The 20044-nt window shown below is 35.6% G+C and overlaps 1 protein-coding gene across 4 annotated transcripts in view; it reads left to right on the top strand.

Moving 5' to 3' along the window:
* The window catches only part of GAD1 (glutamate decarboxylase 1), a 34518-nt gene extending 16996 nt beyond the window's left edge, over positions 1-17522 (top strand). For 2 of the 4 annotated variants that reach the window (XM_086615276.1, XM_086615279.1), the window contains 11 exons: positions 4181-4293; positions 5672-5787; positions 5891-5970; positions 6175-6229; positions 7322-7438; positions 7603-7667; positions 10967-11045; positions 12394-12543; positions 14891-14998; positions 15640-15729; positions 17349-17522. In XM_086615276.1, the coding sequence (XP_086471402.1) occupies positions 4181-4293; positions 5672-5787; positions 5891-5970; positions 6175-6229; positions 7322-7438; positions 7603-7667; positions 10967-11045; positions 12394-12543; positions 14891-14998; positions 15640-15729; positions 17349-17522 (1147 nt within the window). The remainder of the gene's footprint in view (positions 1-4180; positions 4294-5671; positions 5788-5890; positions 5971-6174; positions 6230-7321; positions 7439-7602; positions 7668-10966; positions 11046-12393; positions 12544-14890; positions 14999-15639; positions 15730-17348) is intronic. The other 2 variants (XM_086615278.1, XM_086615277.1) reach the window with 2 other exon arrangements.
* The last annotated feature ends 2522 nt before the right edge of the window (positions 17523-20044 follow it).

Genomic DNA, 20044 nt, shown 5'->3' with positions numbered 1-20044 from the left:
TATCAATGAGGAAACTTTTCCTAATTTTTCTTGACCTCAAAATTACTGAAAGCTAGATGTAAAGTATTATGTTGAATTTTTGCAATAAAGAGTGTAAGTAATGAAAAAAAACCCACCAAATCAGAAAGCATTCTAGCCAGTTTTTAGTTATATATTGATTTGTATATGCTCTAAAATGCAGTGAGAGTCCAAATACTTGGCAGGTAACAGACTGCCTTCTGGTTTAGTTCTGTGTTGGGTGTGTTTTAACTCTAAAACTACCTCTCATTTGGATAGTTTGTTGCTAATTGGCAGAACACAGGAAATGTATTTGCAGACTGGAAAATGAACAATATTTTCACTGGCCTATCTGTGAGTAGACGGTTCATTAAGTATAGCTGATTACTAGTAGCTCTGTGTAGATTACGAGCTGTGCCTGTTTTGTGACATTAGCAATAAAGAAAAATACATAAGGTGCTCCAGCCAAAACCAGCCTGCTCTTTGTAATAATCGTCTTCTCAATTAGTTCTCTGTTTGCTAAAAATTGGTATGAGACTTTCAGATTTAAAAGCTGACTGAGAAGAAAACCCGGCAACATATATTTTAATTGTAAACCAAGTATTGCAAAATGTTGAGGGTTTTTTTTACGCTACAATTAAAAGTGAAACCAAATCTGATTACATTTCTAAAAGAAAAATTTGCTTAAATATTGTTCTTCTGTGACAAAAACATAGTTCAGAGAGCGTCACTTTTTGCAAGCCCTTTTTTCTTTGACTAATTTAGTAATTCTGGCTTAGTTATCCTTTTGTAATCTGTGAAATTGCATGAATCTGATAGGACATAGTAGAATTCGGCTCTATGGCAGACTGTGACAGTATTATGAAAAATTGCCATAATTATGAAGAACATTGCACTCATTTCTGAAAGAATAACTTTTTTTTTTAAATGAAGTTGCTTTTACCTTTGGTTTGAAAAGTAAACTATTAAATAGCTAGTTCTGTAAAGCTAGTTTCTGATGCATTTATACTTTAAACAATAACATATCTTGAAAATAATTCTCTATAAACATGAAGATTGAGTATCTATGTGCTTGCATGAGGTTTAGCAAATGCGAAATAATACATTGCTCTCTATTTTCAGCAAACTAAGGCCAACACTATATGCTATCAAATAAGACAGTAATTGCAAGAAAGGTTAAAGGAAGTTGTTTGTAAAACATGATTCAAAGAACTGACAGTGAAGGTTATTAAAATAGCCAAATCATCTCTGTGAGCTCTGGGGAACATATTATGTGTTTTGAGCAGTGTTCCAGCACAGAAGAGCAGGTTCTGACCTTTACCTAGAAACTGTTCTAACCTATTTCAGCTACACAAGCATGTAACACACAGCACAGTAACATTGGATTATGGTAGGGAATGTTTTCCATTTGCCAGTTTTTCTTTTCCACCTCTAAAAAATACTTAAAATATTTGTGAACAATTAAAAAAATGTGTTTTGTTTTGCAAATGAGTTTTGAGTAGTCAAAACATCTGTACTCTCTTAAAATTTTAGGTTGTCATTAGGAAATGTTACTTAAATGTCACTGTGAAGATAAGATATTAAATTAAACTTAATAAGCTTCCCACATCGACTTGGAAATAATGTATCAACGTGCTATTCATAGCTCAATTGCTAATCATAAGACCTTTGGGTGGAAATTTCAGAAGCTGCCGTTACTTATCCAGCTCTAGGGATCTGGACTGCAGGGTGCTTGCTCACCATGCAGCAGCCAGCTGAGACTGGGAGGCAATAATATTATCTGGAGATTATCTTTATGCCCACTATTAGCTGAGATGAGAGATTTATATTGATGTTTTCAGTATTATGCATTTATGCTTATGAACATATAACATAGAAAAATTATGTAAAATGCTTTATGTTTATTCTCAGAATGCCTTTTATGTACTGGCAAACAGGAGAAGAGGTAGGTAGAATGATTTGGCCTGACAAAATGATATAGCCTTTAGGGGAGAGCAGAATTAAGCCAGCACTGGCCACTACCAAAAAAAACCTCATTCATTTATTCTGTTTAGTAAAGAGCTGAGACTCATGACTGTTTTAGTTAATTCATAGAAATACCTGTAAAGGTTGTAACTGTACGAAAAATCTTATCAGCACTTTTTGTCAGGAGATTTCTTCTAAAGTCAGACAGTTCCTTCCAAGACAAACACATTTTCTGTGTTTAACCAAATTTTCAAAATCACTTAAGTTTAAAACTAGGTGAACTTTAGCAAGATGTGATTTTAAAAATCACAACCATCATCTCATACAGCTGCATTGGCCTTATAATTTATAATCATCTGCAGTCTTCTTTTATTTCTTTGTCAGTCTTTGGAGACTTGGAAAATAATTATATAATAAAATAAATAAACACTATTTTACTTGGGTTTAAGTATATTCAAAATTCCCCCTGTGAACACTTGATATTTTATATACAGAAAGCTTGCTTAACATTATACATTTTTTGTAAAGGCCTTTAAGTCTTCTGGGAAGTATGTAAGCATCAGTGTAAAAGGTCTCAGGACAAAATTCAAAATGCATTTAAAATCATGGAAAAAATCACATTGACTCAAACATGTCTTATATTAGGCTACAGTGATCTACACACTGTTGAGTTCCTGTTGACTTCAGTGGGTCATTTTGCCTAAATAAAGATTGTAATATATCCTAGACTTGCAGTGCTTAAAAACAAAACAGAAAACTCCCCACTGTTAGCCGACATCAACAGGTTTGTTATTTTTTTCTCTCTGTAAATATTGGCAGCACCCAAACTTCACATCAGTGTTCAACTGCCTGTCTCTTGACAGTTCTAATGATAATAAAAGCAAAATAAGCAGTATTTTGGATTCTGAAAGTGGCAATTACAACAATTAAATTACATATGTTGTTTAGTCTTAAAAGAATGTTTTAAAAATTGCAATGGTGTTTCTCTGATGGGCTAAGAACACATAAGGATTGTAGACAAAATGGATATTTTAACTAACCAGTGTAGCTGTAAATAAAAGACAAGCTTTTTAGACATGTTCCCTTCTTCATACCACTTGTCTCCCCAGAGTTTGCTGCACCTATTCTCAAAATGTCATTTTAGCATTAGAGAGGCAACATACACATTTTGGTGAAATTATTCAAGTGGAAGACATCAGTCAGGTCTAAAGTATCAGAGTGTCATATTCTTATACATTCCTTTGGAGATTACAGGTTGATTGTTTAGTTTCTTTCCGCTTTCTTTTTTTTCTTCTGCTTTTTTTTTTTGCACACACAGCAAGCAGAGTGTGTTTACAGCAGGAGCTATTTATCCATGTACCTTGATCACCAAAAATGGTTGTATGGCTGTCACTTTCCATCCACATATGTGTCTGTGACATCAGGGCATACCAGACTATGCAATGTACCTTGATCACCAAAAATGGTTGTATGGCTGTCACTTTCCATCCACATATGTGTCTGTGACATCAGGGCATACCAGACTATGCAATGTACCTTGATCACCAAAAATGGTTGTATGGCTGTCACTTTCCATCCACATATGTGTCTGTGACATCAGGGCATACCAGACTATGCAATGTTTTTTGCCCTTATTAAGTGGATACAATGGTTGACTGCTGACTTGTTTTTTTTGTAATTGGTAATTAGAAAATCATCATTTATAATTACTCCTGACAGTTATTGATCGCGTGGTATTGTAGAAATAAGTTGTCCTTGGAGATCATCAACAGAATAAATCCACATAATTAATTGTATTTAGACTTTGAAGCCCTGGCTCAATACTTCTAATTATGGTTGTGTTTAGCTCAGTGAACTTCACTGTTTTCATAAGGATTTGGCAATATGTTATTCCACAAGTGTGAAATTGGCACTTTGGGAAATAAGTGTTGTACAGCAGTCAGCAGCACTATGATAGTGAACGTTAGGTCTTACCTTGGTTAAATAGAAAGCTGCAAAAGGGCTAATACTTGAGTTTTTATTGACCAATATTTCTAGTGTTGTTTTCCTGAGGGTTTTTGCTTGGGTAAAGGTTGCAATATCAGAACCTCAATTTATAGGAAAACTTTAAGGAATCTTAAGCATTTTCACAAAGAATCATAGACTGGGAATTTATTGTGTGTTTTTAGAGTCTGTATTTGATCTTGTTTGGTTGATTTTATTTGCTTTATCTATGCAGGTTTACCTATGAAATTGCCCCTGTTTTTGTCCTCATGGAACAAATAACTCTTCGAAAGATGAGAGAGATTATTGGATGGTCAAACAAAGATGGCGATGGAATATTCTCACCTGGTGAGTGTTTCCTCTCTGTTTTGGTGGTTTGACTGAAACTTTGAAAGTTAAAATAAATATAAGCTGTGTCTGAATGCTCACAATACCTGCAACACGAAACCAGGTGTCAGATTTTTAGAAGAGGGAATTTCCCACCTCAAATACCTGCTTTATTTAAGCATCCCACAAAAAAGTTGATGGGGGGGGGAAATCTTTGAGGATGGCTATGTATTGTGGCTGGCCAACATTTTAAAGCTTGACTATGAGCTTTGGTACATAGGCACACTTTTTTTGAGCTTCATTTCTGCAGGTGCTGAGCAACTACAAATCCTGCTGACCAATAGCTCTGGAGAATCATGTACTGACTTCTTTGATGGTCAGTAAGGATTTGGGCTCACAGTCAGAAAAAGACTGTGACTGCCTGTCGCTTTCTGGGACATTACCTGGGACATAATCTGACTGGATTCACAAGTGTGATTCTGAAGACCAAGACAAAGTGTTTTCCAATGAAGGTGATACAAAGACAGTCAGCAGTGGCAGAAAAGACTGACAAACCCTGTGGGGATCCTGGGCCCACGTGTGGACAATGTGAGTGCCCGGCAGAACTGCAGATTTCTGGATTTGGAGTGGGGCGACACCATCCCGTTTCAGAGGATGAAGGACAATTCTACTTCCTTTTGGAATTGCCTACGCAAAATCCAGGAATGCACACTTGCTTGGTCTCCGGTCCCGTCTGCTAGAAAAATAAAGATCTTTCTCAGTGTTCTTGCTGATGAAGAAATATTAGAGGAATAAGTTATCCTAGACTTTATGGATGAGATTCAAATTACTAAATCTTGAGGTTTGCATCGTAGAACTGAGCTAATTGTCCTGGGCTGTTTTTAGCAGTAAACCAAGAGAAATAGGTGCTTTTCCTCAATTCACATTCTTCAAAAGTAAGTGTCAAAATAGATTAGTTGAATCATAACCTGCAAAGTGTCTCTTTCCCTTAGCTGACTATAAGGAAGCTTAGAATAACTAGCTCAGCTGTAGAAATCTACCTTTTAGGCATCTACTTCTATATCTACAGTGAGATGGGATAAATCCATCCACTATGCGACATTTCTTCAGTCTCAGATGATTTGATGAGTTCCTGTTATTCTTACTGACAAGAAGTTGTCATGCAAAAGCAGCATGATGACAGCTGAACTTGTTAGGAATGTGTTACAAAATGTTAGCAATGGATAGGAAATTCTACGATCAGTACAACTTTCTAGAGGGTCTGTCCCTGTATGGTTTAGGCAGATGACAATGCATTTCAGAGACTTATTTTTTCATAATTCACTGCCACTTCCACTGTCTAATGCACATTTTTTCTCATTATCACTATTTTATTACTTATTCATTTATTCATTCACAGGAGGAGCTATCTCCAACATGTACAGCATAATGGCTGCACGCTACAAGTATTTCCCTGAAGTCAAAACCAAAGGCATGGCTGCAGTCCCTAAACTGGTTCTCTTTACCTCTGAACAAGTGAGCTTGCTATCATGCTAATTCTTAATTCATTGATGTGTGTTGCGAAGGTGCTTCATCGTTAAACAACCACTCCATTAAATGTGCATACGTTTTACTGCAGAGTCACTACTCAATAAAGAAAGCTGGAGCTGCACTTGGATTTGGAACAGACAATGTGGTTTTGATAAAATGCAATGAAAGGTAGGATGAATGCTAAGGTTTTGATATATTAAATGTGTTGATCTGTTAAATTTGTTGTATTGTGCTTAAGGACTGATTCAGTACAGTGTGTCAAGTTGCTAATGGCCTGTTGAGAAAATCCGATTAAATTATTTCAACTGTAGCTAGTATTTCCATATGCGCTCTTTAATTTTCTTGGTCTTTCTGTTTCTACAATAATTACAGAGGCAAAATAATACCAGCTGATTTGGAGGCAAAAATTTTGGAAGCAAAACAAAAGGTTTGTGTTTTTAAAAATTAGTGCTTAAATGCTTGACTTAGTAGAATTACCTTTTCCTTTGAAGGCTGAGAGTTAACATTAAAAGAGAACGCTGTAATGATATAAATAGTATAATAATATTTTCAGCTGCTTAGTTATACATTCATGTATTATTTAGGGAATTATCTGTATGTCTTGCTAAGTTTTCCATTTACTGTTTAAAAACAAAGTATTTTTAACTCTTGAACCTCATCTGTATTTTATGACTTTAAAAAATAACTTTCTGTTTGGAAATACATGGAAAAAAGTATGAAAACGTGAAATGAAACCTACTCTTATCCAAACTTCAAAGTTTAGCCAAAACCATCAAAAATTCTATTAAAGTCCTAAAAATTTCCGTGGATTTCAAGTGTGAGGCTGCAGGGTTAGTAAATATAGCCAGTAAGTTTAATTTTTTGAGGCATTCATTGTTATTTTTTCAATCAATGTGATGAAAAATCTATTAAATTTGTATAAACCCACCAAAGTTAGAGCAATCAAGATTATTTATTGTTATTATTATTATTATTATTTCTTAACTTCTTTACATTTGAGGACTATGAAGTTGCAGTTCACATTTATATCATCTAATTGAAAATTGTCTCACTTTGATCTGATAGTTCCACATTTATTGCTTTTGTGTTGGATTGCTTTGTTTGGCTTTGTTCTGCTTTATTCTGTTTATTAGTAGATAAAGACTAAAGGAACAACTTCAAGCCTTCAAATCACAACTTACAAATCACAATTAATTTCCCTTTATACTGCTGTAAAAGTCTCATAGTCTTCTGCTAGAATGTTTGAATCTCCTCACTGAAAGAGATCAGACAAAATAATATTCTTTACCTTCTGACTAGTTAATTTTGTGAAGTTACAGTACAATAAAACCAGAGTTTGTTCCTACCATGTATACAATTTGTTAGTTTCTACTGTAGCTTATCTGTACCTTTCACATGGGAAGAAAAATGTTTTTAGGCTGGAAAATGGGATAGCAACATTTCTAAAATGATTTTCACTTTTTCTTTTTTTTTGAAAGAGGTTGGATTTTTGTATTTAATATCTTTATTTTTATTGTAGGGATACATTCCTCTTTTTGTAAATGCAACTGCAGGCACGACAGTATATGGAGCCTTTGATCCAATTCAGGAGATTGCAGATATATGTGAAAAATATAACCTCTGGCTCCACGTAGATGTAAGTAACTAAACGAAGTGCTATTGTTCAGGCAGAAGAGGATTTTTTTTTTTTTACATGTGTTTTGTCTTGAATTAAAATATTTATTACTAAATCCTGAGTAAATTAAAATACTTTAGGCTTTTCCAAAGCAATGAATCTTCTCTTTTTTCTGTCTCCTCCAGGCTGCCTGGGGAGGTGGACTCTTAATGTCCCGAAAGCATCGTCATAAATTAAATGGAATAGAAAGGTACTACACAGTGTTTACTTGTAATACTGTTAAATTTAAGTACTTTCATAGGTACATGACATGTCACAAACTTATGAAAAGATGAATTTGTTGCAAGAAGGAGTTTAAACACTAAGTTAAACAAAAGGAAGATGGATAGGAAAGGTTCACATTAGAAAGAATGAAACAGTACTACAGAAGAAAAGAGTGATGTACAGCTGAGTGAAAGGTGAATTTTTAGCAGGTTTGAAGGACAAGGATATCTCTTGGAAAAAAGGAAGGCAGATTGTTCTATACATAGCTTTGAAGAGATCATGAGATCTGGGAATGCCTGAAGGAGGATTTGAAGAAAAAACAAAGTGTGAGGGCTGGACAGTCTCTGAAATTTAGGGCTTTGAGAATAGCCATGAGAAATGAGGAATCCAGAGAAGGTGTTTGAGCATGAATACATGATGAGAAGCCCTGACATGGTGGGAATTTGTAGAGATTCTCTCCTGAAACACGTTTGCAGTTATTTTGAGAAAACAAGGAGCGTATGTTATACCTGAAAATGAGTGTTTGGTAAATGAAAGTTTATAATGTATATACATGCTTGCTTTTGTCTTGCTTTTACGTATACACACACATAAGTATTTATGTGTATACAAAAAAGAGAGGAACACGTGGTAGAGACTGAATTAGTGGCTAATTTCAGTGCCTATAAGCCTGGAAAGGACTGTGATAGTGCAGAGCTGGCACAGTTCTACGGTGCCAGACAGAAGACTGAGGGAACTTACAGGCAGGCCAGAAAGAGTCACTCACAGATACTGGCTGCGTCTCAGGGTAAAGGGGTCTGAGTTGGTGCCATGGAGAGATTACATGAAACAAGGAGGAAGCTTTTGTAGAGGCCAGAGCACTGCCTGCAGAAAAGAGTGCCCATGTGCCTCCAGGTACATAGCCCAGGTTACCGAGACGCCCACTGAGACCAGAAACCAACCTTTATTAAACAAATAATTTAACCACATTTAAAAAGGCAAAGCATTTGTGATGGAAGTGATAGCAGTGTGAGAGTATGACTGTTCCCCAGCCCTTACAATTCAGACTCAGGAGGAGTCCCATGTGTAGTCTTTGGCACAGTTGTCCCCATATCCAACTAGGACAAGGCTATAGTCTGTAGAAGATGCTATGTTTGTAGCCTCATGGGTGTGTTTGTCTCTAGATTTCCTCTGAAACGGCTCTGTCATAAAAGGCTGCACGTCTGAATAAAAGTCAGAAAACCAGTGAAGAATCAGAAATACAAGATCTTTGCCATCATTGCAGAGATCAGGTTCCGGGGAAGCAAAAAAGATCTGAAACAAGCTCTACTCATGTACTCTCAAATTAGCAGCATAAAATGAGACCAATGAGCAATGTTCTTAGAGAAAACAGACTTTCCTGCAGTGGGCATCTCATACAGCAAGCGTAGAACAAGTACAAGATAAAGAATAATGTACAGAAGGACTGGTAGGAAAACCATGTGGACCCTTCTGCTGCAGGGACAGCAGTGTGTGGTGTAGCATGAGTACTCTGAAGTAGCAGAATCATATTGACCTCTACCCAATCCAATTTGCCAGTTACTCATGTTATGGCAACATGTCTAATATGAGGTCAGCATTGTAAAATACTTTCCCTAAGCTACACAGGTTTGGTCACAGTAGTTTGGCACACCTCTGTTGACCTGAGGGCAACCCAGAAGTGCCAATTAAGACAGTAATCTTAAGCAAATACAGAAAATAGCAGGCCATGAAGCGTGCTATTATTTCTTTTCTAATCAGCTGCACTGATCTTCAAACATGAGCCAGCACCCACATGTACTGCGTAATTGCCTGTCATGGGCCCCAGCTGGGATCTGTTGTCAATACTGAGGCCGGATTTGGCCTGCCTGGAGACATGGGCATGTAGGGACTGGCAAGCTGTCCTGATGCAGGGCTGGCATCACTTGTGCTAGGGTAGCCTCCGGCTGACTGGCCGTGCAGGGTAGAGAGTGACAGCTTCATGTTAAAACAAACCTAATGCTCCTTGTGAAAACAACTTGAAATGGTCTCTGGAACCCTGAAAGTGAAATAAATGTGCTAAACTGAAACTGTAGCGCTCTTGAATGGAAATGAGCCGTTATATAAATTTGTGTTTCTTAACTACTCCATCTGAACTATTAGTGAAGTTTTTTAAAAGATAATTGCCTCCTAGCTCTGAGCCATGTACCTGCTGGTCTCGTTGCCTAAGTAGGAGGTTTTAGTAGGATGGTGAGCTCCCCAGGTACAGCACAGGCTGCTACGGTCTAACCTACCACAGACAGAGGTTGGAATCGTGTCTGGAATCTTTACAGAATTAGTGGTCCTCAGACTGGGGTGAAGAAATCATTGTGTTGCTTGAAACAGAGGAACTGTGGTTGTGTCTGTGTCCTCTGAGTACAGGATGTAGGAGAATGTTTGAATTTTCCTTCAACGACATTGTAAGAACGCATGCATAGTCTGTGAAATATGATTATACGCTTTCCTTCTCTGGAACACACAGCGAATCAAGGGGACACCTGGTAATTAATTACTTAGGGTGAGGAGGTCAATGGGTGTTTGATGTTGGTACGATTATTTTAGCACTATCATTAAAATGTGTAGGATAATATATTAAAAACATGGAACGTTTAATCTGTTTGGCTAGTAAATTAGGCGATCTCGTGTGTCCACCTGTGTTTGAACCTAAAAAGTTTTAAGCTTTACACGCAGAATGGTAGGATTGTGATGTTTTACAGCCTTTCAGCAGTCCCTGGGATTGACAAGCAGGTACAGAGAACGCCTCTTGTGGCTTTAGCTGGAAAAGCAGATAAGCACAAGGAGTGTCTTTTCCTTTGCTTTCTACTTTTCCAGCAGCTCAGTAAAGAACTGTATTCTCCCAGAATTCATATTATTCCCTTAATTCTCTGACACCCCCTCCCCCAGTCAGTACCTTGAATTGATATAACCTGTCAAGCTGTTTTTGTTACTTTTGTTAGTGCTATTTGTAGAAGTGAAGTCTTCTGGGGATGAGGTTACTATATCAGCTAATCAGTATAGTCTGACACTACCTGGTGTTAGTAATAATATAAACTAATCAGAAGTCCTACATTACAATATTAACACATGAAAAATTCCTTTCCTGGAGAGTATAGCTGGGAAAGAAGACACTTGAGACAGTGATAACCTCCATGGTGAAATCATCATGGTTAAAACTCCGTACGTTTCCAGCTGAAAGTAGAAAACAAAGGTGACTGCTTCAGTTTAAAATACTGTTTTCCAGACCTATCTGAATGTGTAATTTTCTTGCAGAGCCAACTCAGTCACTTGGAATCCGCACAAGATGATGGGAGTGTTGTTACAATGTTCTGCCATTCTTGTCCGGGAGAAGGTCTGCCTTATATTTAATAATTAAGCAGTTAAAAAAAAAAAATCAAACCCTACATTTTAAGAGGGTAGTGCAAAATCCACTTAATTTCAAAACTTCTTTTGGAAGGTATAATTGTGTGGATTTACATTGTGTCTAGGAAGTTGTTTTATCTTTTCTGTTCGTTGTTTTTTTTTTGTTAAATCTGTAGACAATATGGGTCAGATCTTTAGCTGTCGAATCTTTGCATATCCTAATAACAACACTAGGGCAATGCTAATGTACTTCAACTGAGCATCTGCCCTGCTGTTTCTATGATATACTGAGCATACACCTTTGGTCTTAGTAATTGGTCACAACTGGCCTAAACTGCTTAAATAAAAAGCAACTTTTTTACCTCACGCAGTGGTTTAAAGGTTTCTCGATTCTGATGAAAAGAAACCATGCTGCTTCTATTATGACTCCACATATATTTTTAAGACTTTCTTCTAGATTCTTCATTGTCATCAATGAAAGCAAGACCAGTGTCTTAATTCTTTTAAGCAATATATGTTTTCCTTAGATTATAAAAAAAACCAACATGTAATCTGTGGACAGGACTAATTCTGTTGCCTACTAATTTCTGGCATGTCAATTGCTACTAGAAGAGGTTAGTTGAAGAAGTGGTCCCTGTGCATAGAATTGGGATGAAGGAGTTGTAGATTCCAGCCCTAGGTCTGCCATTGCTCTTCCAGGTGACCCATCTTTAAACTGAAGACTGCAGCATTTATTTCCCTTTATAAAACACTTTGAGATTTATTGAAAGGAAGAACTAGCCATTATTTAGTGGCATGCATGCTTATTATGCTAACTATTGCAGGATCTTGGCAAAATTTTTTATTCTCTATAAGAAAACTTTGATTTTTTTTTTTTGATATTTATCAGATACACTAGTGTCTTTGAAGAACCACTAATAAACTCAAAAGGAGATGCAAACCATTTTAGAAATGTCACATTTGTAAGACTTCTGTGTTTTCTTCAAAGGTGTTTAAAAATTTAAGTCTTAAGAACATAGCCTTACAAAGTGAAATGGACAAAGTTAGTATCAAAACCTAAGAATTCAAATCACTTTTAGAACGTTTTTTTCAGGTGTGGGTGTAAGGGTGTGTAAAACCATATGACTACTCAGGGACTTCTAAAAGAAGCACCTTAGGTTATGAAATTATTTTTGTGGCTCAGGATTACAAAATAAAGTCAGTATTTCATGGTTTGGCCAATTAAAAAAAATTCTTCTGTAGACATTTGATACACATTTTTAATATATTATTAATGAATACGGTTTCATATGCACATATGCCATATAAGTCATGTAAGTACATGTTTTTCATTACAGGGTATACTTCAAGGCTGCAACCAAATGTGTGCAGGCTATCTCTTCCAGCAAGACAAACAGTATGATGTATCCTATGACACTGGAGATAAGGCAATACAGTGTGGTCGACATGTGGACATTTTCAAATTCTGGTTGATGTGGAAGGCAAAGGTAAATAATAAAAGTTCAGCTCAAAAATCAGAAATGTATTTATTTAATTCACAAGTCTCGTGTAATGGAACTTTTTTTTAAATGTAAATGTTTGTGTAATTGCAACCTCTAAACACACAAGTGTCTGAATATTAAGTCAGAAAAGAGACATTTAAATTGTAGAACAATGTTAGCCATCAATAAATTCAGCTGGAAATTAGAAGAAAGGTTTAAGTCACTAGATGAATCCTTTAGTAAAAGTAGAGAGAGCAGGACACCGAAATGGCCTTTTATTGTGATTCTATACGCTTATATATGTATTTTATTACGGATTACTTGTAGTAGCAGCAGAGTAGACTAGATGACTTGCAAGAGTCCTTTAAGCATCACGTTTCTATGCATGGATTTTGTAAGCAACTTTGAAAACACAGCCTGTTTCTTAAGCTTTGCCCAACTAATAATTTAACAGTTGATTCTCTGGTATTACTGTGGTATGCCTGGATGGGTGAATATATGCACAGGCTTACATACAGGCTTATGTGTTCACAAGATGAGGGTCCATCAAATCAAGTCAAGAAAACACATTTCATTTTGATTTCTTTGTCTGCAGAATTATTATTATTATTGCTCTTCTGCTGACAAAATGGGAATTCAGTTGAGTAACCTGTCCACAGTCTAATTGTTTTTTATAAAACTGAGATTAATGGCAAGATGTGCAGTCATAAACCAGTTTTCACTCTGAGTGAGAGTTAGACAGCACTAGTTAATAACCTGGGTTGATAAAAGATGTTTTCATGCAGATTTCCTCAGTATTGAAGACTGAGGGAAGAAAGTTAACAGAACTTTAGATACACAGTTACTTTTAAACAGGCTGTAGAGTTGTCATTGTTTATTTTTTAAAGTATTTCAGAAACAGGAACATATGCTTCAACACAAAATACTTATAACAGTTACTTTAGTAGTCAGCATAGGTTTGATTACCAGGCTAAGTACATTTCAGTTCAGACTCAGTCCTTCCTCCAAAATAAATCATCTTGGTACTGTAATCCAGTAGCATGAAACTGCTTATGACACATTAGAATTGGACTGTGCCTAGCAACTTTGAAGTGTGTTGTTTATGGTTTTAATTACCAAGTGCTGACTACAGCCACCACCAAAGCATGGACTGAACGTTTTTCTAAATAGCAGCTGACCACATTTTGTTGAAACTAGCATACTGATTCTATCTCTGCTGTTACATTTGCCAGTAAGTGGCTTCACTAAAGAAGTAGAGCACTTCACAATAAAGAAAAAGATTGCAGTGGAAACCATAATAGATGTGGGTCATATTTAAAATTCAGGAGTAGGATATCTGTGGATGTGATTCTTTAAAAATAATATAGATTAAAATTGCAAAGTTGATCTCTATATATGGAATTTAAATTTCCCCAGAAATTAGTTACTTTGGATTTCTCTTTGGTCTTGAGACATTCAGATTTCTTGGACCTGAGTTTTCTGAAGACAGGACCTGTTTCTAGCAGATTGCGTGATTATATTACTAAAATGTTAAGAAAACAAAATATTAAGAGCTATGGAATTATTTCCTTCAGCATTGGCCACCATGAGAGATCATGCTCTTGTCCTCATAGTAGAAATATGCAGCCTAGGTCCAGAATTATTCTTGTGACTTTGTCTTCAGTTATTTTATTCAGGACAAGTAACTTACGCTAAATAGTCAATAATTTAAGAGTGTACTTGTCTTTCCTCATTTGTGTACAGAAGTGTACTTTGAAAAAAAGAAAACCACAACTTTTTTTTTTTCTTATTTTATTTATTTTCAACGCTCATCTACTTTTCCTGGGATTATGATCTTTCAAAACAAATCAGATACGGCAAAGATCAGTAGGTAGGCAAATGACTTGTAGCAAACATATTGCAGGCTTTTGTTTGCTGACTTTTAAAAATACAAATTTATAGCAAACTGTCCAGAGGAAATAAATTACTTTCCAACTCTTATCCTTTTCACGGAGTTACCATTCCATGTTCCCAGTCTTTCAGCAAGAGTTGGGAAGCCAAGACTTAATATTCGTAATATTTTTTGGAAACTAAAAAAAAACCACCAAACCACAACTAAAAAGAATCTATTAAAAATACCAGAAGCCCTTATTATTATCATTATTATAAATTCTCTTAAAATGAGACCAAAACCAAATAGTGCTTAGAGTTAAGCCGCCTTTAGCCATTTTTATAGTATTGACTAACAAGAAATGGGCTTCACTCTTAAATATTTTCAATCTGAAAACATTTAGCAGTACTATCTGAAAAAGATGATTGCATAAGAGAAGGAAAAATGACCCTACAATTAATACTTACTTTCTTTTTAAAACAGGGTACAGTAGGATTTGAAAATCAGATCAACAAATGCCTGGAGCTAGCAGAATATCTCTACACTAAAATCAAAAACAGAGAAGAATTTGAGATGGTTTTTGAAGGGGAGGTAAGTTTTCTGTCATTTAACCTGTGTGTAGGAGCCAAATCTGTATGGAATTCCAAAAACAGTCTTCAAACTTCTCACAGTTCTTCAATCCAGCTATGCCAAACTGCTCTGTTGGCATCTAGGCATTTTTCTGGCCAAATGCATGTGGTTTTCAATCATAAATGTCAGATGAAGCATGAAGGATAGCTTAATACAATCGACTCGTGCTGAGATTCCGTATTAACATAACTGAGAATCTGCCGTTTTTTTTCTGTATTTTCTGTTGCTAGCACCACTCTGTAAACTTTTGGCTGATAGAATAACAAATATACTTTGTCTCTCTGTTTACTAAGCAACGGAAAATTGGGTTGACCTTGCTGTGATCCTAGAAAACCGTTCCTCATAAAACTGCATGAAGGCGAAAAGCATTTGTACTCCATTAATGCCCTAAAACATTCTAGATGGGACAATGTGTAGGGGATCCAAGATAGCAGATGCAACCATCAGTACTGTAATCCATTTTATTTTTTTTAACATGCAGAACTAGGATACTGTATTTTGTCTTTCATGTCTGTGCTAAAATACGCTACCGACTAGCCTTTAGTGTGTGACTGATGGGTATTATTTTGTTTATTAATGTATGTGTTTGGTTCTTTTTGCAGCCAGAGCATACAAACGTATGTTTTTGGTATATTCCACCAAGTCTCAGGGGCATGCCAGACTGTGATGAGAGAAGAGAAAAATTACACAGGGTATGTGGTTTTTGTTAAATGCCAAAATATAATCTACTCTTTCAACCTGAAGTATTCAGTTTATTAAAAATAATCTATCTGTACGTTGACACGTTCCAAATTCTGGGATTTCAGTTCTCCAATTGCTTGTTACGAAGTTGATCTTTGTTTACCTTTGTCTCCTATCTGTACTGAGACTGAAGTCACGTTTCCCCTATAGAAACAGATGCAGAAGATACTCATTCTTTGTTTTATATCACTTCTGTGTTTCCGAAAGTGTTATGAATCTTTAAAAAGTAGCTGTCCCAGTCCTGTTTGAATAGGACAGCATATCAGCAAGAGAAATGGAAGGGTATTTATTTGAAAATGCTAGGACAGGTAAAGGACATGGAAACCTCTAAGTCCTTCTGAGGTCTTTTTGATTTTAAATGTGCTTGGTTAGTTATGCATTAATGCATTTCAGTGAAAATGAATACCTTTCGGAGGACTTTGGGATAAATTTATTTGAAGAAATGATAGAGGGAAGTGAAGGCATCGTAGAGGCACCACTGGGAAAAGTGTTGTGTTACTTAGGACTTGAGGAAAGTCAAATATGTTAATTATATAGTAGCATTTTAGACAGAAGAGGAATGAAATACATTCAGGAGACAAAAGAATGATTTTATACTTGTCGAAATGAGTTGCAATTTTTTTATGTTTGGGATGGGAGAATGGGTAAGCTTCAAAGGTTTTGTAGAGGATTTTATGTCTGAATCACACTGGGGAAAGAGAATAGAAGAGAATAGAAATTCCTGGGTCAACCCAGTGACATGTTAGGTAAAGAAATTGCCTGAAAAGAGAGAAAAGAGGAAGACAGATAAGACTGGGAAGAAGGATGAAATGTTTGACTTGACCCTGTTAAATGTTAGAAGACATTATAAAGCATCCTACAAAACAGTAAAAGAGCCAGACATATGACCTTGGCTGGCAGAGAGCAGAGGAGGAGAAAGAAATGGCAAAACTGGGCTCAGTCAATACCAGATATTAAGATTATCAGAACATTATTCCTTGTAAATTAAAGTGAGGAAGTGAGATTGCAGTAAATGCACAGTACTGCAAAACTACAGGAAGGTTTCCATGCCTTATGCTATCAGAAAATATTCTTTATGACATAGATCTTGTTGAAAGATTTCCATCATTGTTCTCTGCCCCACCCCTACAGAAAATGACTTTGAGAATACATAATATTCTCGTAGAAAATGACTGTTACTCTCAAAAAGGTGGTTCTGGAGTAGGTTGTCATAAGAAGATAGAAAATATAAAGACAGAAAATATTTCTTCATGACAAAATCCTCAGCACAGAGAAATGACATTTACATTTAATATATAAAATTATTACATAGATAATACTCTAGGATGATATTAGTCTATTAATCAAAAAGATGGTTATTGTTGTTGTCAATTTTCCTTTAAATATCCAGTCTGACATACTTAGTTTTTTGACCTTTTTCTCTTACAGAACTTTGTAGAAAAAACAGTGCCTTCCTGATATGTCCATTTATGTTTTCCAAGTTAAGAAATGTTGCGACACACCGAGAAAGGATCAAATTTAAAAACTATTCTTCTCTCTCTCTCTTCTCTCTTTTTTTCAAATGATAAAGGTTGCACCAAAAATCAAAGCACTGATGATGGAGTCAGGTACTACCATGGTTGGATATCAGCCTCAGGGGGATAAAGTCAACTTCTTCCGAATGGTCATCTCAAACCCAGCAGCAACTAAGTCTGACATTGACTTCCTCATTGAGGAAATAGAGAGATTGGGGCAGGAGCTGTAGTACAGTAGTTGAATTATTTATTTCTCTAATTCACTCTTTTCCAGCACTGGCTATTTTTTCAATCCAGTTCTGCAGAACATGTTTTAAGGAAATTCTCTTTCTGTAAGTTCCAGTCTCCTAAGACATCCTTAAATAAACAACTCTAGGCTACTGAAACATATATGTATTGGTAGGTCATATTAATGAGGGAAAATGTATTATCTTGAAGTTGAAGTGCTATTGACTTTTACATCGGTCTTGTTCATTGTAGTCAGCAGGAAATTAATAAATACTTAAATAGCAAATTAAGAACTCTGCACAGTATATATGTACAGTATAAATAAATATATATATAATGATATATATATATACATACACATATATATAAAGTGGTTATAAACTTAGATCTAAGCCACAGCATGTTTCCACTTTAAGAGAATTAACTTTTCCTTCAACAATTAATGATGTGGATAATGTGCTACAGATTTTTCTGCCAGGTAAAAATAGACATAGAGAAACATTTCTAAAATGTAGATTCTTAGGAGCTAAAGAAAATGTGTAACAGTATTAATCTTATTGTTGGTGCTTCTCTCGTACAAAACAGCAATCTCTAACAGCACCTTCGAGTAAAATAGTTGTATTTCCTCTTTAGTGTCACATCAGGGGATAATCGTAGCAGAATCATTGTAACAGGTATATTATTGCTGTATTTTTAGAGGTTAATTTGTGTAGATTGTGTATATTATTGTTAAATGACTTTGTGTAAAAGGATTTAAATGTAATAGTTTTACAGCAAGATAACTGTTGAATTGTAGTTATATGAAATATTTGCTTATTTATATTCAGAGATTTACCATGCTGAAGAGTCGTCTTGTATTTTCTTTCATTTGTAATGTATCCTATTTATATATTATTGAAGTTCTAAATAATGTTTATGGTATTTTAGTGTCTTTGTGAGCCAAAGAAAAAATACAAAAATATTAGTTGACACTTTCATTTAAATCCTAGTGCCCTTAAAATAATAACTTACAGATAATTTACTGAACATAAGGAATTCTAACATTGTGTATAGACTGTCAAATTATGAGATCCCTTTAACCTATTAGAATTTTCTGGTTTATTTATTGTAAAGTCAGACTGTCTGTTCAGTGTTCTGAATGCTTTTCTAGTGAATATTGGTTGCTAACCAAGGCCCCTGTTTCTGGGTTGTATTTCAGGACTAACCTCTATAAACATTTTAACTAAATTCTGTGGGAAGATTCCTGAAAGTCTGTAGCATTTCTGTGGGAGTCTTAACCAGCATCATTCTTTTAGTGAAATTAAATTCAATATATGTTTGGAGCTTATAAAATAAATAAAACCAAAAGTCATCTCGGAATCTTTAAATACAGCTGGCTTGTCACAACAGTTTACACTGGCTAGACTTTTCAAAGTATAGACACCAGAGTCATCCATAGCTTGTTCAATTTTAATCATTAGATAATCAATACTACTGAGTGGAAAACTCCATACTGGATGCAGAGTAGTGGAACAAAATGAAGATTCAATAATCCTCTGTGTAGTGAGTTACTGTCATGGTGATAAATGGAATATGTTAATTTCAAATCTTTTCATACATGCTTCTATGGCTATCTTCTGTGCAAGTCAGTAATTAATCGTTTTTTCTTGTCTTTTTTTTTTTTTCAAAATCAGTAATAAAATGAAATTATTCTAGAAACATTCAGTAAAACAGTCATGCTATGCAGTTTTCACAGCCTGTCTGGCCCACTTCAGTCCTGTGGAAGGAGTGATTTCCATCCTGCAGGTCCTACTGGTTGTCTTCTGAGGATGCTATCTCACATCTTTGGCTGGATCAGAGCAGAGAGAAGGAAAAATGTGTCACGGTAAATGCCGTATCATATAGCACAGCCTTTCCAGCTTTTCATAGGACTAGTGCTTATCCCTCTTCTGTTACCTTCTGTAAAACTTATTCTTGAAATCAAGTTGAATCTAAAAATTATTATAAATTTGTCTCTTTTAGATTTATGAGAATGACTTTCAAAATATTATCTACATTGTTACTTTTATGCCATGAAACCCCTCAGTAATCTCACTAGTACAGTATTTCTTTCATTAGGTTATTTTCCTCAAGACAGTGTAGTTGATTTCTTGCCTTCTTGATCTTAAATTTCAATCTTCCTTAATTATAACCCTGATATCTTACCATGTCTTCAATACTTAACATTTCTTGATGTAAACATCCATGCTGTATGACCTGAGGCTTGCAGTACAGAAGTAGTTAGCGTGAACATTTGAGTTCAGTACCAACTTCCATAATATTAAATGCCATTCCTTATAAATACCAGCCATTCATCAAAACTGGAGGGCCTCTCATTGAGAGCTCTTTTTAGAATACAGCAAGAAATTTGTTTTGAAGGGGAAGTACGTGTCACATTTCGATTTACAGGCTTCTGCCTGAAATCTGGTCTTTGTCACAGTTTTACTTTATTCAAAGGGCAGCTAGAGAAGATTGAAAGATTTCCCTCAGTCCTTCTTGTTTACAA

Source organism: Tauraco erythrolophus, chromosome 8, assembly GCF_009769465.1.
Source record: "Tauraco erythrolophus isolate bTauEry1 chromosome 8, bTauEry1.pri, whole genome shotgun sequence".
NCBI lineage: Eukaryota > Metazoa > Chordata > Aves > Musophagiformes > Musophagidae > Tauraco > Tauraco erythrolophus.
The sequence above is the reverse complement of the archived record's forward strand: the minus strand, read 5'-3'. Positions and strand labels throughout refer to the sequence as shown.